General features: G+C 32.5%; 1 protein-coding gene across 1 annotated transcript in view; it reads left to right on the forward strand.

Moving 5' to 3' along the window:
* Nucleotides 1-2,403: 2,403 nt before the first annotated feature.
* LOC133321201 (bumetanide-sensitive sodium-(potassium)-chloride cotransporter) overlaps nucleotides 2,404-19,835 on the forward strand; it is a 56,749-nt gene continuing 39,317 nt past the window's right edge. Inside the window, exon 1 of the mRNA XM_061530289.1 lies at nucleotides 2,404-2,658. Within this exon, the coding sequence (XP_061386273.1) occupies nucleotides 2,432-2,658 (227 nt within the window). The 5' untranslated portion in view covers nucleotides 2,404-2,431. The remainder of the gene's footprint in view (nucleotides 2,659-19,835) is intronic.

Genomic DNA, 19,835 nt, shown 5'->3' on the forward strand with positions numbered 1-19,835 from the left:
TCTTCTTATAGGATAACAAACAGGAAGATTTGCTACGCATAAAATGCGGAAGGTTTTTTGACGAAAAAAAATAAATAAAATAACTGAAGGTATACTCAAAGAACAGCTGAAAATATTTAAAAAGGGATTCCATTTTAAGAGCTGCAGGAATTCCCATACAAAAAGTAACAAGTTTTCTCATAAAAAAGCTTAAGGTCTTTTACATAGAAGAGAAAAGGTCTTCTTCATAGAAGAACAGAAGATCTCATTTTTCATAGAAGTTGAATGTCTTCTTTTTCATAAAAGGGATGAAGGTCTTCATCATAGAAGTGCTGAAGGTCTTCATCGTAGAAGTTCTAAAGGTCTTCATCATAGAAGTGCTGAAGGTCTTCGGCATAGAAGTGCTGAAGGTCTTCGTCATAGAAGTGCTGAAGGTCTTCATCATAGAAGTGCTGAAGGTCTTCGTCATAGAAGTGCTGAAGGTCGTCTTCTTCATCATGGAAGAGCTGTAAGTCTTCTCCACTACTGAAGGTGTTCTCAGAGAAGTGCTGAAGTTCTTATAAGAAGAGAAGAGCTAAATCTTTTAGCATAGACCTAAAGATCTCACAGAAGGCCTGAGAATCTTCATAGAAAAATATTTTCTTATTGAAGATCAGGAAGTGTTTCCCAGAAAAGTTAGGGTCTTCTCATAGAAGAGCAGAAGTCTCTCTGAGAAAGCTTTATTTTAAAATTTCAGAAGATCGTTTTGTAGGAGACCAGGGCATTGAACATTAAAAAATATTTTCATATGAATCCAAATGACCGCCTATTTACAAACGACCAAAATGCCCTCCTCTTGTATATAGAATCAGAAAATCTGCTCAGAAACCTGAAGGGTGCTGAAGGCCTACATCATAGAAGTGTTGAAGGCCTTCTTCATAGAAGAGCTGAAAGTCATCTCCACTGCTGAAGGTGGTGTTCTCAGAGAAGTGCTGAAGTTCTTATAAGAGAAGAGCTAAATCACTTAGCATACCTAAAGATCTCACAGAAGGCCTGAGGATCTTCATAGAAAAATATTTTCTTATTGAATATCAGCAGGTGTTTCCCAGAGAAGTTAGGGTCTTCTCATAGAAGAGCAGAAGTCTGCTCAGAAACCTGAAGGGTTGCTCTAGACGAATTTTATAAAAGACGGAGACCTGCAAATCTTCTCAAGAAGATCAGAAGTGATTTTCTCATAGATGTCTGATCAGAAGATCGTCATTTTAAATAGGACCACATACCCAGATTATAGAAGCCCAAGAGAAGAAGATATGTAGGTCTTCTCAAATAAGATCGCGATAATCAGAAAAGATCTGAAAGTCAGTTCATAGAAGAACTGAAGGTCTTCTATTCAAAGATGAGTTTGTTAGAAGAGTTGGTCTTAAAGATCGGTTCATCACAAACTAAATGTTCTGCTTGGAGAAGACTAGAATGCACTCCTGGTTTCTTTTACTTTCTGTCGGAATATTAAATTGACAATGTCATGAAGATATGCTACACAAATGTATAACACTGAACCACGTATTGAAGCTGAACCTCTAATAATAAAATTTTAAAGACGTTTTATACTAAGCAACCACTGCTTTTATGTTTTGATCCGATTATGTTTTTTTTTCTTTTGATAAGTTTTCTCTGCGTATCTGTGTCCTTCCAAAGGATATATTTTTAGCATTACAACAACAACTAAAATAACTTACTATATCCTTTCTGCTTTATATTTTCAGATTTTAAAGTGATTTATTTGTAACCCCTTGGCAAACACTGCTCGAAGGACTAACGAAAAGAAAATCCCAAGAAAACTAAAAACAAAATCTTGTCATAACCTGAGAGGTCATGGTGTCCGTGAACATTGTTTGCTTGTGACAACAACGAAAAAAGTGTCAATAAAATATAAACAGAACAAAAGAAGGAAAGAAGTTTCGGTGTCCGACAGGACAAGAATAACAAGAAAAACACATAAATTGAAGTGGCAACCCCATAAACGGACTTTGGAAATTGTGTGACAACAGAATTTGAAACGTTTTCAGAGAAAATTAACGCCAGAAGTTATCTGCAATAACTGGGAAATCTCCTCTTTGTTTCATTTTGACAAATAACTACCAATTAAGTGTCCGTCCACAAAAAGAAACAAAAAATAAAGATTTTCTCGATTCAGTCTTCTCCCAAGAAAAAAAAACAAAAAGAAACGAAGAAACATCCAACAAGCAACGCACAATAACAACCAGAATCCCAGTGTTGATGGAGGATTGAAACTGAAAATCGAAAGAAAACAAAAACAAAATTGTTAAATTTTAACCTGACGAAAAGCCTTTTCCCGGGGAGCAGCAGTAATAAAAGGCTTGGACAACAGCAGACCGCTTGCTTTGTTTGTTTGTAATCTCGAAATTTCACTTGTCAAGCCAACCATTCATCCACCCACACACAAACACACACAATGGCGGATTTCTCATCACTGGAAATGGGTTCGGTTGACCGACCACCCAATCGCTTTCAAGTGAATCCTGTCAACCACAAGAACAACAATGACAAGACAACGGCCGGCGATGATGTGCCACATGAAGTGTATCGTCGTTTGACCGGAACTGATGGTGAGCCCATCGAGGATGATACCTTCAATGAGGATGCTTCACAAATGGTCAAAGCCCAACCCAAAACACAGAGGTGAGTGTTAACAGCCCTCTGGCAAATAGAAAAAAAAAACATTAAATCTGTTACGATTACCTGCCCTTGGGGTAAGCGAGCAGGTTGAAATATTTCGAGTCTTATTTTAAGCATTAGTTCTGCCAAGAAATAGGATTCACATTCGGGCATCTCTATTCTATTTTGTAGTTAATAAGAGGTTTTACAGATCCACTTTAGTTGTCAACCCAAGAAAGGACAAAAAGAAGTTTTTCTGAGGCAAATTACATGATTTCATTTTTGAAATAAGATTTATTTAATGCTCAAAGCCATACAGGAAATTGATGTTGTCTTTTAACTCAGAGTAGGGATGGGGAGTGAAAGGTGGTATTTTAAATTTACCATCACATACGGGGCCATAAAGTCAACTTTAATACGATTAGACGATCAACCATCCAAAGATATTTATGTCAAGGCCGAGGAAGTCTTCTTATGGAAAACCATAGATCCATCTGATAAGTGACTAAAGGATTTTCGTATGGAAGAGTAAAGGACATTTTTGGAAAGACAGAATTGTAATTGAAGACCTTTAGATCTTCTTATAGAGTACTAGACGTACGTTTAATAGAAGATCGTGAGGAATTTATATAGAACCCATTAAAATCATTATAACAGAATGTGGTTTTTTAGAGGTGAAAAACATACATCTTCGCTTGCAGTCCTGGAAGTCGTTTTTCTATAGAAGACCAACAAAGTCTTCTTATGGAATGGTGAGAACACGCTTAAAGCTTTAATGGTAATTATTTTATTAGAAGTAGAAAGTTTTTCTTGTTCATTTTTCATTATAAGTGCTTTCAAAAATTTTCGTCTATAGTCTCGGTGGTCTCTTCAAAAGTCCATGCCTACAGTGTTAGAAGTGCTTTCAAAAATCCATGCCTATTGTTAGTGTTGGTTTTCAAAAGTTCTTGACTATGATTGGAAGTCCTTTTAATATCCCAGGTTTAAAAACATAAACGTTCTTTCAAAAATAGTCGCCAATAATCTTGAAGGCCATTTCAAATATGGTCTAGGAAATCCGTTTAAAAATCCACGCTTATAGCCTTGGAAGTCCGTTTAAAAATCCACACTTATAGCCTTGGAAGTCCGTTTAAAAATCCACGCTTATAGCCTTGGAAGTCCGTTTAAAAATCCACACTTATAGCCTTGGAAGTCCGTTTAAAAATCCACACTTATAGCCTTGGAAGTCCGTTTAAAAATCCACGCTTATCGCCTTGGAAGTCCGTTTAAAAATCCACGCTTATACCCTTGGAAGTCCGTTTAAAAATCCACGCTTATAGCCTTCGAAGTCCGTTTAAAAATCCACGCTTATAGCCTTAGAAGTCCGTTTAAAAATCCACGCTTATAGCCTTGGAAGTCCTTATAAAAATCCACGATTATAGCCTTGGAAGTCCCTTTAAAAATCCACGCTTATAGCCTTGGAAGACCTTTTAAAAATCCACGCTTATAGCTTTGAAAGTTCTTTGGAAGGTTTTTTTAAAAATCCACGCTTATATCTTTGGAAGGTTTTTTTAAAAATCCACGCTTATAGCTTTGGAAGTTTTTTAAAAAATCCACGCTTATAGCCTTGAAAGTCCTTTTAAAAATCCACGCTTATAGTTTTGGGAGTCCTTTCAAAATCCACGCCTTTAGTCTTGAAAGTCACTTCAAATATCCTCACATATATTCCTGAAAGTCACTTCAAATATCCTCACATATAGTCTTGAAAGTCCTTTCAAAGATACACGCTCATGGCCTTCGAAGTCCTTTCGAAAATCCACACTTATAGTCTCGGAAGTCTTTTCAAAAATCCACGCCTACAGTCTTGAAAGACCTTTCAAAAATCATTGCCTACAGACTTGGAAGTCTTTTCCAAAATCCACTCCTATAATCATAGAATTACTTCACAAATCATATCTAAATATTCTTGTAAATCCTTTCATTAATCCACGCGTATAACCTTGAAGTCATTAATTGAAAATATTTTCAATAAATCCATGCCTATAATTTTGGAAATCATTTCAAAAAATCTACGTCTATAGTCTTGGAGGTTCTTTGTAAATTCCATCATTATAGAATTTGAATTTTCTTAGGAAATATTTTTAAAATATCCATTCCTATAACCATTGAAATACTTTTTAGAAATCCACGTTGAAAACCCCACAATTAACTTTAAAAAAAATCCTCTATTATAATACATGAGACCCAAGGATCTTCTTCTTCAGGAAATATATTAAAATTCATGGCGAAGGGTATAACATTTTCGTTGCGACCTACCTTCTCTTCGATGACGAGGAAATTAATGTACATCTTCAATTTGAATTGAGCCAGATTTGCATTTGTGGCGAATTTATTGTCTTAATGCCAAAAACAGCTCTATAATCATTTATTACCAACTGCTGGTAATAAATTACTGTGGGAAAACTTTTAAGGCAAGTTCATAGTCCTCCGTGTACAACTTGCACACGTTTCCATTTCAGTTTTTAATATCTCAGCAAATGGAATTCCACTCCAACGCATATTCTCCAGTTTGTTGTACAATTGACAGATGGTGGCATGAGCGCTTTTGTTTTTCGGGTCTTAAGGAATTTCGCCTAACAAATCAACTGCCATTGAAGTTCAGAGATTCATTGGACGGCTGTTGTTGTTAGAGCTGCCTGCCAGCTAACAATTATTCACGACGAGGCATGACAAGTCAAACTTTTGGTTGCCTGGTTATTTGTCTTTTTTTTCTAATTCGCCTTCGTCTTTTGTACAAAGATAGACATTAATATCACTTTTAGGGAATCAAAGGTAACCATAAGGACTCAGCAATTTACCTTGCTTTCCTTTTATTGGTAGCAATGAACTTTGCTGGGTTGTAATGCTTTGAGTTACTTTTTTTTTGTTTTTCTTCAACTCTGTTCTGCATGTTTTTTCTTGTTATCCTCCAGAATTCAAATTGCATTCCATTTCTGGCCATTCACATTTCTTATCTTGCGTGTGCTAGTCATTATAAGTTGTCGTCATATGTTCATTTGAATTTTATGACTTGTTACATATGTGTTCTGTCAGCTGGCATTTACTTAAATGGCATTGTTGTGTGATGCATACTTTTAGGTGTTAACAGAGAACTTTAAAATATATTAAACTCAAAATGTAGTTGTAGGGAATAATTTAGTATTTAGGATGTTTATCTAGGTATTTGGAAAAGAATATATGTTAAGTGTTGATACCTTGTTTGAGATGTATGTTTAAGGTTTGGTGCATACTTTTAGGCAATAAGAAATATATTGTCAATTAATTTTAATTGTATTTAAAAATTTTCTATTGTCCTAAAAACTAAAGTCTAACATTATTATATTTTTTTTAATAACGCTTATAGACATTGTACTCGCCTAATAGTTTTTTTTTAATTCACGACTTAAATTCCTCTAAAAATTTGTTTTAATAATCTACGCATATAGTCCTGTTGGTAATTTAATTTTTTAATATTCAACAATTCTGGCCATTCACGTTACACATTATGCATGTGTTAGTCACCATAAGTCGTCGTCATATGATCATTTCATTATGACTTGTAACATATGTCTGTTTGAGTAAAGGAGACAACAGCTGACATTTACATAAATGGCGTTATTGTGTGCTGCATACTTTTAGGTGTTAACACAAAATTTAATATTTAACAAGCTCAAAATAAAGTTAGGCATTTAAGGGGACCCCCCCATTCTCGGGGTCAAAATTTTTTTGATTTAATTCGAATCTACACTAATTCAAGAATGTCCCTACAACATTTCAAGTGAAAATCTCAAGAAGTCTTGAAAATATAGCCGATTTATTGTGTCAGCATCAAGTGACGGCTAAAGGGGTTCTCAAACTTTGAACGCGTTTTCCTCCTTTGCGAATGGCGGGCACGATAACTCAAAAACTAATAACCCAATCGATTGCAAATTTGTACATGTTTCTCTGTGAGTGTATAGCTATCGTATGAACTAGAATAAAGTCAATCGGTAAAGATCTTCCTTATTTTTTAACTTGGTTTTTAATCAAAAATCGGCGATTTTCCAAAAATATTTTTTCAAAGGTCCACTATTTTGTTAATTTTAGAGCGAAGTCAATAATCCTAGTTCATACGAGAGCCAGACATGTACTCTTTCCAACACCGTTGGAATTTTCGGATTCCGATGTTCCTGTGAGGAGTTATAATGCCCGCCATCGAAAATAAAGACTTTTCTTTAATTACAAAAAACAACAACAAAACATTAACAAACATTGTTTGTAAATTATTTTTCTTCTCTTTTAAATCTTCAAATATATATGTGCAAAGTTACAAACCTTAACTTTGCCCACTGAAAATCTTGAAAAATTAAAATCCAGAAAAAATTAAAACAATTTGATATTGTTTGCTGTGACGTATGTTCAATGATTGGTGCATACTTTCAGGCAATAGGAATCAAACCAGAATTTTAACTATTGAAATGTTTTGAAAATATATATTTTTTTTAATAAATCCGGCTTGTAGATCTTGACTCTAAGGCATATTATTATGGAGGAAATTGTATAGAGTACTTACTATAGAGGTCTTATAATAGAAGATCGGCAGTCCAAAATAAAATAAGGCCAACAAAACGCTTTACTGTAGGCCAGAATGTTGCCCTATGTAGGAAAAAAAAACAAATATGGAGATCTATAGAAACCAGAAGATTTTCTTATAGAGGATCAGACATCCATGTTTTTAGTCCAGTAGGTCGTTCTTCTATAGATGACCAAAAATTCTTCTTATGCAATGTTGAGTTCACATTCACAAAGAGGTACTTAGTGGTCTATATTGAATTTTATATCCACACCAATAGCCTTGAAAACCCCACGATTAAAGCCTTGGAAGTACACCTATTAAACATATTTCTTTTAATCCACGCTTTAAGACGTTGATGTCTCGAAATAGTATTTTTACAAAAATCCAACCTTATAGCCCCTTATTTTGTACATCCAAGCTTACAGCCTTTAACTATTTGTTTAAAAAGTCCTTTAAAATATATTATATTTTAATACATAATGATATCTTATTTGAAAGAAGTCCTGTAAACATTTTTCAAAAATTATCATGAAAATAATTTAAAAAAAATCACGTTCTTTAAAATATTGATTTTTAAGTTTACGTTTTTTTTTTTAATAACTGGTGCTTTAGCATCATCTAAAAATATTTCAGTTTTTGTTTAGTCCACGTCCATCAACCAAATTTCCTTCTTCTTAAGAAAAATGTCGTTTAAGCCATCTCCGGTGGGGTAGCATCGGATCCACCTTTGTTATGTTAAAAAATGTAAAAAAATCCGATAACTATTTGCTAATATCGAAATGTATTGTTAACATTTATTTGTTATTTATCACATACGATACCTAAAATTGCCACACAATCCATTGGTTTCAATTGACAGGTATTTTACATGTCAACAAATTTGTGCGGCACCATTTCTTTAGGGATAAAATAAATTTGGTGTTTATTTCACAAAAAAAAGAAAAAAACACCGACAACAAATGTTTCATTTGAATAACAAATAAAATGTAATGACTGAGAGAGAAAAGGTGTCAAAATCTCGTTATGACACAGTGTCAATGACATTACCACCAGCCCAAAAAAAAAAAGAAGCTGCTTATTATATTTCTCTGCCTGTAGTTATAATAATTTAATATAATGTGACATTTGTTCGATAATATTGGATTCGATTCGAAGAAATGTGATATTTACATATTTTTACAGGATTTCTTCGTTGGAACGAAAAAAATTACAGAATCAAATACACACACACACACATACTTACCTTCGTGTTCAAAAATATGATATGGATATTACATCATAAATTATATTTATTCCCAATCTTCTGTTAATAATATGCCGGATATTTATTTAAAATATTTAAATAGAATTCTATTTTTGTAGAATGTGCAATAAAGGAATTTATTTTTGGGAAAGTGGGTTTCAGTGATGGTGATTTCGGACAAATTTTAAGAAGAATGTCTAATTATTGAAAATAGTAGTTTTTGGGTAAATTCGAGGAAGGCTGTCAATTTTTCTAGAAGTAAATATTCATGCGAAGTAAACAGACCAACAAACTGGGAATATTATCTGAATATAACGCTTGATTTTGTGTGGGTCTATTAAATTATCTTTGAAATGTACACTTACAAAACAATCTGTTATCCCTAAATATGTTTACGACCTTTTACTTTTTATGTAAGATATCACCTCAGCTCCTCCTTCCAATTTTATATTTTAATTTTATAATTAATACCTATTATTATTATAATTAGAAGAGCATTTTATTTTTTCAATTACGTTTGATATTCCACCGATTTTTCGATTTTTGTTATTATTATGATTTTCACTTAATTACATTTGATATTTTCATTTTAATTGGTAATGTTTTTTATTCAAATCCTTTATGCGTGCTTCTTTTTTTGTTGAAATTGTTAATGTAAGTATTGTTTCCAAAGTTGTTTTTTTATTGTTGTTAATGTTTTACTACCAGGCTTCTGCACGTGACATAACAATCTAGACTAATGAATATTTATTGTTTTTTCTTTTTGTAAAAAAATTAAATATATATTTTTTTATTCTTTCTACTTATATTGTGATTGACCATATGCTATCTCGTTTCAAGCCACGTGTCACTTTGAGTACGACCCCAGCATAGATTTAAATAATTTTATTCATTGTTTTTGTATTTTTTTTGAATAATAATTTAATATTTAAATAACTTTGGAATACTTAAAAATGTATGTTGCCAAGAGTTAACAAAATATATTAATAAAAATTACATTTACACAAACATCAATGAAACTCCTCTCAAAAAGCTAATAAAAAAGTCACACTCTTCGAAACCCCCATTTATAGAGACAATTTTTAATATATATTTTTTATTGGTAACCCATTTAAAAAAAGATTTATTATATTTTGATTTTTTTTAATTAGTTCGTTGGCAGTAAGACAACTTAACTTTCTTCAATTCCCAGAATTCAATCGAAATATTTAAAACAATAAATATTATTAAAAAAAAATAGAAAAAAAAAATAATTATTCCATTGAGGTGCAGGGTATTATGTCTTTGTGTATATGTTTGTAACAGGCAAAAGGAAACGAGATAGACACATGGTTCATTTTGAAAATATGCATACAATCACTTTCTGTTGCGATTAATGCATGTCCGTCCGTCTGTCTGTCTATCTGTCCATGTTAAATTGTAAACGAAGTACAGGTCGCATTTATTATTCAAATTGGATGAAATTTGGCACAGCTCATTCATTGAAATTGGAAAAAATCGGTTCAGATTTAGATATAGCTCCCATATATATTTTCGTCCGTTTAATGTAAATGGTGCACCAAAGACCTCATATATTCTTCGAATTGCACGATTATGTGTGGTATGTTTCGTGAAAATTGGTTCAGATTTAGGTATAGTCCTATATATATTTCGTCCGATTTAATGTAAATGGTGCACAAAGTCCGAATATATTTTTCGATTTGCACGAAATTTGACATAGCGTACTGAATTGAGTCTAGAATGATGTGTGCTAAGTTTCGTGAAGATCCGTTCAGATTTGGATATAGATCCCATATATATTTTCGTCCGATTTTATATAAATGGTGCACCAAACTCCTAATGTTTCTCCGATTAACACGAAATTTTGCACAACATATCAAATTGAGACTTGAATGACGTTATTGGGTTTAATTGAAATTGGTGCAGATCCAGCCATAGCTTCCATATGTATTTCGAACGGGTGTCTGATTGAGATTAAATTTTTAACAGTGCGACGTACCGAATAGCGTGTATCAATTTCGCTATACATAATTTTCCATAAATTTGTCCCATGGTATGCAGTAGACTCTACATCTGCCCAAATTAAATTAAATTTATCATAGGTTGCAGAAAGACATGAGTATGTTCCTTCGAGGGAACATTGACATACAATTGTAAGGATACATATGTACAATATACCCAAGTGGTGAAGGGTATCACATAGTCGGCCCAGTCCGACTTAACTACTTTCCTTACTGGTTTTTATTTTTAAAAAGCCTAATGCCAAACGATTCCAAAAGATAAACCAAATAAGGTCAACGATTCAAAATCAAATATTTTTGAACAGATGATTGCAGCTATATAATCGAACGGGCAGACCATGTGAAACCCTAACTCTAATGTTCTGCAGATCTATATTCCACGCCTGAGGAATATTTCACGAAGTTTGCAACCTCTTGTGGTAATACATACGAAAATATGTAGACCCCTTAACATATGTTGGTATTACCCACATATCCGACCACTTTCATCATTGAAAGTTAACAGTTCCTCTTTCTTATACTTCTAAACTTTTCGGGATCATTTTTTGGGGAAATTTTGTCATTTTACACACAAAATTCTGTGTTAATTTTCCCCATTGAATAAGAGGAAAATTGGTAAATTTCATCATCTAAATTCTGATTACCACTGACCATTAACGGAACTTCATGCCAAATTTCGAAGCCTTCAGCGATCCTTGATCTGATCTGACGTGAATAAGTATATACTTGTAAATATTTTATTTAATATTTCAGTTATAATTTGTATCAATTTTAAGGTCAGCCAGTCACTCCTTTGGCTTCTCCAGTCTTTGGTTTTCTGATGTAGTTTTTCCCACAAAATCTTTGGTCCATTTGATCCACTAAATATTGAAAACATCCATAATTATTTGTTGGGCAGACGTAAAATTTTGTGATGTTCGGGTCATAACTGTGGCGCCTAGATTGACCGGAAAACTCACAAAAATAAAGTTTCTGGTTCATTTGATGCCTTAAATATTAGCCGAATTTACAATTTATAATGGACGGACACACATACCTATATCGATCAGCTAGTCAATTTATAAAAGGTGGGTCTTCTTTAAGGTATAAAACCTGCTCGAAAGGTCTCTTGACAATTCACGTGTATAGCGTGGACCGTCATTTAAAAATTGACCGGTTAGGGTGTAAGATCATTTGAATGGGACCTTAAAACAGATATTAAAAATAATTCATTCTAATAGCTTGAATAGTCCAATTAAAAAATATTATTTAAAAAATCTACACTTATTGCTTGAAAGTCCCAAAGGTCAATATTCGTTAACAAAATACACGTCTATTGCTTGTCTGGTTCTGGGATAAAAATATTTAAGACATTCGCGGTATTTTAACTATATGTTCGTAATACACATTTAAAGCTTCGACAGTCCTACGCTTATAGCTCGAACGGCCATTGACAAATAAATAATCCATTCGCGATAATTCGAAAATTCCTCAAAGAAATATTTGAAATAACATTAATAGCTAGGAGGATCCTTACGATATCACGGAATATCCTTGAACATATTTCAAAAAATCCACAGCATATCCATGAAAAGATTCAAAGAAAATTCAGTTTAATAGCTCGTAAGGTCATTGATGAGTATTCCTATGAAATCACCGATAACACACTGTTCAATAAGCTTTTGGGGGAAGGGAAAGTTTCTAGTGGTGATGAAAGCACTTGGCGAATATATTAAGAATTCAGAATAATATTTTAAACATATGTACATTTTTTGAGTTATAGAATGAAAAATGTGTTGCTGGCTATTGCAGGTTATGTCTGATATCACGTGTCTTCTGTCAAATCGAATGGGGACTCCATCTATCTCGGGCATTTTTCGTACTTATTTTCTAGAACCGCAAATTAAATGAGATTTTTTACCTCCAAATATTCTACAAAAATATCGCTCATAAGGTTTTAGAGAGGGTACCCAATTACGAGAAATCGTTCCTTACTTAGAAACATTTTTTATCTGTCTTAATTAATATATTTTTTTAAATCCAATTAGCTCCAAGTTAAAGGCTCATTGAAAAATATTGTTTTGAAACATTCACGTTTATATTTGGGTCCTTAATAAAAATTTACTCATTTATTTACTAACAAAATATCGGTTCTTTTTATTGAATTGAATTTTATTCTCTATACTTATCCTTATTGCCATCAAAGGATCATGGTATTATTTATTTATATTTCATGTCTGGAAATTTATTTCCTTGGAATTCTGTCAAAAGCCTTATGACCTTTAAATTACATCCCACCAAAAACAAACGGCAAACAAGGACATCAATTTATAAAACATGCCAGGCTATGAATTGGACATGCAAATAACAACAAGAAAAACAACAACCACGCATAATGAATAAAACAAAGCAAACAGAAAAAATGAAAACATAAAACGAATCGACGAACCGACGTAACGAAATCTACTTTCAAAGCTAAATGAAATTGGTTTTTGTTCATTTGAAATGTCCTTATTAATGGGCGCTTTTAACGTTGATATCCTGACACTTTTACTTTGTTCGCTACGCTCCATGGCCTGTCTTCCAAAGCCACTGGGCCATAAATAATTTTACAATCGAAGTTGGTTTTTTTGTTACGGATTTTTTTATTATAAAACGTAAAAAATAACAATAAGAACAGCAACAACGACACGAACAGGCGAAAGCACAATCATAAAAGTGAAAGCCATTTTCCAAACGTTATTGCCAAAAAAACAAGAAGAAGATGAAGCTCATCGAAATGACATCTAACAGAAACTCAAATTACCATAACAACCGTTCTGTGAAATGAGTTGGACCTCCGTGTTTTGATAGACCACACACACAGTCGAACAAAGGACATTTGACGTCAATAACAAAATAACAACATCAAAAGGTAACGACAATTGTAAACAATGATTGTCATCAAATTAAACAAAAAAACAGCAACAACAACGAAACGAAATATTTCGAGAAATAAAACGAAAAAGTAATTAAATGATATGAACGGAAATGCAATTGAACATATTTACATAAAATGTGAAATGAAAAGGCTTGGCGGATTTTTTACACTTATATATATATATATATATGTTTTTAATTTTTTTTTTAATATTTACCTAACTAACTTTATGTATTTGAAATGAAACATTAAATTAAATGAACATAAAACATTATGTGTTGCCACAAGCCGCACAATACCACAATGACCAACACCAAACTAACTGACAATTAAAATCCACTGTATCCACACAGTAACGTATACGCATCCGTTTCCTGACCAGCAAAAAAAAAAAACATTCGACAACATGACACACTGTGACAACCAGAAACGTAAAACCAAAATTTCGCTTTCGGTTATATTTGCGTGACCAGAATACGATATTTGATTAACAAGCGTGGGAAAGTGTTGAAAGATTCTAGTTACTGTTTCTTTTTTTTGGAAAAGTCAATTATTTTGTAATTCGTTTTGGTACGATGATTGGACTTCATCCCAGTAAAATATTATCGCTGTGGAATTTATTTTTTTAATTCGTCATTAAATCATACAAAATTATATTATGGCTGGTGACTGGTCAACAATTTTAAAGAGTGTTAACGTTTAGAGGTAAAAGATCGATTTCTATTAAACGTTTCATATAAAAAAATCAAAGAAAAACTAAGAAAACAAAAAAATTGAGGTTCTATTTATTTTAACACAAAATAATATAAAGTGGTTTAGAATATATTTAATTATATCCTACTCTAATCTGTTGTGATGCTATTTTATGTTTGTGGCTCCAAATATTTGTAACGTCACGAAATATTTGCTTTATACCCACCTTAGATATAAGTAAGTGGACTTTCGTCTAATCGATTATTCGACTTTTTGTATAAAAGTCGAAGTCGTCTTTTGATCTTTGAGGAAATCGCAAAGACCACTTTTCAAGATTGACTTTCGATTTTTTTCATAATTACTTTGTTTATTATCACAAATCCCAAATTGCCCAGAATTACACATTCCAGAATTTTATTTTCTCTGTTGACAACAATTACTGTAAAAACTCGAAATTGTAGACGATTTTTCATTAGTTGTTAAAAGTCGAAAATCGATTTTGAACAGGTTTGACAAAATCGATAGATCGGATTTTTAGTCAAGGACAAAAATCAAAAAGTCTAAAAGACGACTTTTACGCTCAACTACGTATCCCTAACCCACCTTTTAGTATTCCGATCATCATATTATGGCCAGTCGAGTCGTCTATCCATAATACTCAGATTTTCCGCTCGCTCTAGAGGCCATAATTATGCGCCGAACAATACGAATTTTATGAATAAATTTTACATGGGGAAAGGGCTTTGGCAATGAAAAAGTGTGGATGTCAAATAGACCAAGACTTTTATGTGAAAAGTGGCAATATTATATGAATATTGTTCATAAAGTGTTGCCAATTTTCGGGTTTATATATGTAATTCATAAAACTTTACACACTGGTTTCTTGTCGGAAAGAGAGATAGAGGGAAAAAAAGAACTTTGGAGTTGGTGTGGTGTCGGTTTTCCTATAAAACAGAATATATTAGTTGATTTTATTTTTCTACTTTGATTTTATGTTTTCTTCTTTGTTTTGTCTTGTCTCGATTTTTTCTTACTTTGTTACATGTTATTGCTTCTGTGTCATTATAAAAATCCTATTCAATGTTAAATTTTCGGTTGAGCTTGTGGCTTGTATCAACACTTATTTATTATATTATATTTGGCACTTATATCGAAATAATTTGGAAAATACACATGCGAATTTTATAGCACTAAAGCAGAGGTAAATAAACAATGGATTGCAAAACTTATCGAGTGAGTGGTTGCAAAAATAACAACCTCTAAGTGAGGGGAGAGACAGAGAACGATACCAAAATACAGGCGCAAATTGAATGGTGGTGGAATACATTTGTTTTGTCAAAAGAGAGAAAGTTAGAGAGGAAGTGAGGAAAAAATGAGCGCAAATAGTGACAAAGTAGAGCGAAATATAAACATACTTTTGATATGAATGAAGTGTTTACATTTTTTTGGAAAAAAATAGTGACTTTCTCATGATTATATTAATTTTTATTTGTAAAACTAAACATCTATGAAAAGATCTACTCAATTTTTTTCTGCGTATTTTCAAATCCCTTGATATATTGTTTATTATTAGAGTCACTATTTTTGAGGTAACCGCCACGAAAATTTGCAATGTATCAAGTTTTAGGTCCAGTCAAAAAATAAATAAAATAATTAGGGTGTAGTGTATGGGGTATTATATGAACGAGGTGACTATACAGCTCCGCTCACCAATTTGTTAGCTGACGTCCTTAATGAACTAATAAACTTTTATCAGACTAGGTCGTATCTATTCATATAATTCATTTACATCACTAAGGTGTTATTTATGGATTAATTTTCATGCAAACAATTTGGAAATTTTTATCATTATCCTATGCTTCTATCATCGTCACTCCACATTAGCCGTCCTTCTAAAAAATTGTCTGTTTTACAAAATGTATTCAGCAAAAATGACATTGCTTTTGCAATTTTGCTGAATTGACAATGGGTTCCTTTAATATCGTAGGTTAATATCTTTGTTAGTAAATCGGCATAACAACATTTTGTCGGTGAATAAATTTCTGAAATCAAAACAATTTATGATTTATTTTCTAAAAATAGTCATTTGCAGGGATTCGTGACGCCAACCTCTAATAATAGAGTTTACCTTTTTTTGTTGTTAATAAATATTGATGCGCTTTGAAAAAAATGATAAATTTTAGCCTGTACATAAAGCACATTCAACTTTGGTCAAATTGGGGGGTTGAGAAGACATTGCAGACAATTTCATTGGCATTTGATCTATCCATAAGCCATACACGATGAATTCTTTTTTATTTTGACGCAAAAGTATTGGGGTAAGCTGAGGAGGGTTAAACAAATCTAGTAGCAAATAAAATTTATATTTATCCTAAGGATAATTTTCACCATTAAAGTCATTCAATAAATCTTGCGGCTATTTGTTTTTCTGTTCGGCTTGTTTGTTTGGTAGAGAGAAGAAGAAGAACAACAACAATAACAAATTGTCTGTTACCCTTAGTAACTTTGATTCAACGCTTCTTTGACCTTGACCCAAAATGGGTTAATGACCTGATTTTGTTACAAGAAAACATTAATTCATTCATTTACACCGACTGTCTGTCTGTTGACTGCTGACAGGTTCAGCGGGGTAGGCTATATTTTCACAAATTAATGTAGCGCATCAAATGATGGATGAGAATATTCGTTGGATAATATAATTAAATTTGTTTGGCTTCCATTGATTTTAAAACTAATTGGGCGTAAGGAAAAATATTAAATATTTGCAGTAAATATTGAATAGAGTTTATGTGTATGTTCATTATGGACTATACGTTAAATGTTATCGCTCAATATGTATTGCATACTTTTAGGCAATTTCACAATAATGTGTCTAGCCGTAATTTTTTGTATTTATAGTTAATATATATATACCTACATATTTATATATCAGTATCAGGGATGCGAAATGAAATTATTCAAATTGTACTAGCTTTCAATAAAAAGTGTACTTTTTTCAGTCCGATTGTACTTTTTACATATTTTTTAATAAATTTGTTATTGTTATTAACAATTAGTAAAAAAAATACATAAATGTGATGAACACTTAAAAATGACCAAAAAGTTACATACTAGTTCATTTGTTGTACGACTTATAAGTCTTATATACAAATATTGTTTTTAGGAACACAAGTCTATTCGGTTTTAGATCGAAATAAAATGATCAATTAAGTAAAACTTTTTTGAAACATATTCTTATGTATGTTTAGATAAGATTTGAAGCAGTCGAAGTATTTATTCTGTTCCTTCCTTTGGTTTTAATTATGGAATTTGGAATATATATTAACCCTAATAAAATAAGGAAACATATCTTCTACCTTTGACCAACAAGTGCATATATTGTCGTTTTGAAAGACTTAATAGTTTATACATACATTCTGGAACCCTTAGACTGTATTTCTAAATTGATATTATTTATAATTTTTAGTACATATTGTAAGAACAATAATAACAGTAACCAGTAAGGAAAGTAGTAAAGTCGGACGGGGTCGACTATATGATACCCTTCACCACTTTCGGTATATTCAACAGATGAATCATAACAGACGTCGAATTTTTGAAGGACCATTAAGATGAAAAAGGATCCATAAACATGTAATTCTGCAACCTACACTAAATTTTCAATTTGGTCACATATAGGGTTTCTTCTTATAATGGGACAAAATTATATAAAGGATATATATATATATATATATATACATAAGCTATATCGAAATCTAAACCGATTTCATTGAAACTTGTCACAGGTTAAGTTATATGCACTATGTACTTAAAATCGGGAGAAAATATATATAGGGACTCTATCCAAATCTGAACCGATTTCAAAACTTTCCACACGCTAGGTTATATTAACTTCAGTACGTTGTGCAAAATTTTGTGTCAATCGGTCTACCTTTGGGTTTTTGGTGAACCATTTACTTAAAATCGGACGAAACTACATATATGGGTGCTATACCTAAATCTGATCCGATTCTTATTATACTTAGCACACGGTACGCTATAAATTCAGTACATTGTGCAAAATTTTTTAACAAACGGTCCAACTTTTGGGTCTTTGGTGCGCCTTTTACTAAAAATCTGACCAAACAATATATAGGAGCTATATCTAAATCTAAACCGATTTCAACTAAACTTGGCACAAGTTATGTAATAGTAACTTCAGTACGTAGTGCAAAATGTTGTACCGATTGGACCCACCTTGACGAAGCATTTATATCCAACTTCTAGGTTATACTAATTTCAGTATGTTGCGCAAAATTTGTGTTAATTATGTGTAAAATCGGACGAAAATATACTTGTAGAAGCTATATGAAAATCTGAACCTATTTCAATGAGACTTATCAGAGATTAACTTATATTAACTACAGTTCATTGTACCAAATTGTGTGGCAATCAGACAAACTTTGGGTCTTTATTGCACAATTTACATACACTCGGAAGAAAAAATATATAGGAGCTATATCTAAATCTGAACCGATTTTCACGAAACTTAACACACATAATTCTAGACCTAATTCATTGCGCTATACCACATTTCGTGCAAATCGGAAGATATATAGGGACTTTGGTGCACCATTACCTTAAATCGGACGGAGTTATATCTAAACCTGGACCGATTTTCAGGAAACTTAACACACATCATTCTAGGCCTAATTCATTATGCTGTGGCAAATTTCGTGCAAATCGAAAGATATATGGGGACTTTGGTACAGATTTTCATTAAATCGGACGAAAATATATATGGGAGCTATATCTAAATCTGAACCGATTTTCAGTAAACTTAATACACATCTTTCTAGACCTAAATCAGTACTCTATGCCAAATTTCGTGCAAGTCTAAAGATATATAGGGACTTTGGTGGACCATTTACCTTAAATCGGACGAAACTATATATGGGAGCTATATCTAAATCTGAACCGATTTTCTCGAAAATTTGCACACATTATTCTGGAACTAATTCACTACGCTATGCCAAATTTCGTGCAAATCTAAACATATATACGGACTTTGGTGCCCCATTTACCTTAAATCGGACGAAAATATATGGGAACTATATCTAAATCTGAACCGATTTTTCCCAATTTCAATAGAGTTCGTCCTTGGACCCAAAAAAGTGAGCTGTGCCAAATTTCATCCAAATCGGATAATAAATGCGATCTGTACATTGTTTACAATTTAACATGGACAGACAGACCGACAGACGGACGGACATGCATAAATCGACTTAAAAAGTGATTCTATGCATATTATCAAAAGGAACCATGTGTCTATCTCGTTTCCTTTTGCCTGTTACAAACATATGCACAAAGACATAATACCCTGTACCACAGTGTGGTGAAGGGTATAAAAATGGGTTTGAAAATTCCGAAATAATAGAGTTGAGCCTTAACTTTTGGGAATCAGCTTCGAAATCATTGAGTGTAAAATAATATTGAAGTCATTCCCACTGCGCCAAAATAGTTTCAATAACTTCGTGAGGTGAAAGCCATCGAGTTGTTGAGTATTTAAAAACAACATGAATATCTGTACCGAATTATTCCTGAAACATTGATAAATCATCTCTCTCATAGTTACAGAAATAATAATTAATATCCTTACTGAATTTATCAATATATCTGGAATACTGAATTTTGAAGCGGCATAGGACACTACGTTTAAACTATGGCAAATTCATCCATTCGTAACACAGCGGGGGATGGCGATTCATTTCATATTGTATGTTTAAGCACTCA

This window comes from Musca vetustissima, unplaced genomic scaffold (genome assembly GCF_032173495.1).
Source record: "Musca vetustissima isolate MV318-11 ecotype Yass unplaced genomic scaffold, APGP_CSIRO_Mvet_v1 utg36418, whole genome shotgun sequence".
Taxonomy (NCBI): Eukaryota; Metazoa; Arthropoda; class Insecta; order Diptera; family Muscidae; genus Musca; species Musca vetustissima.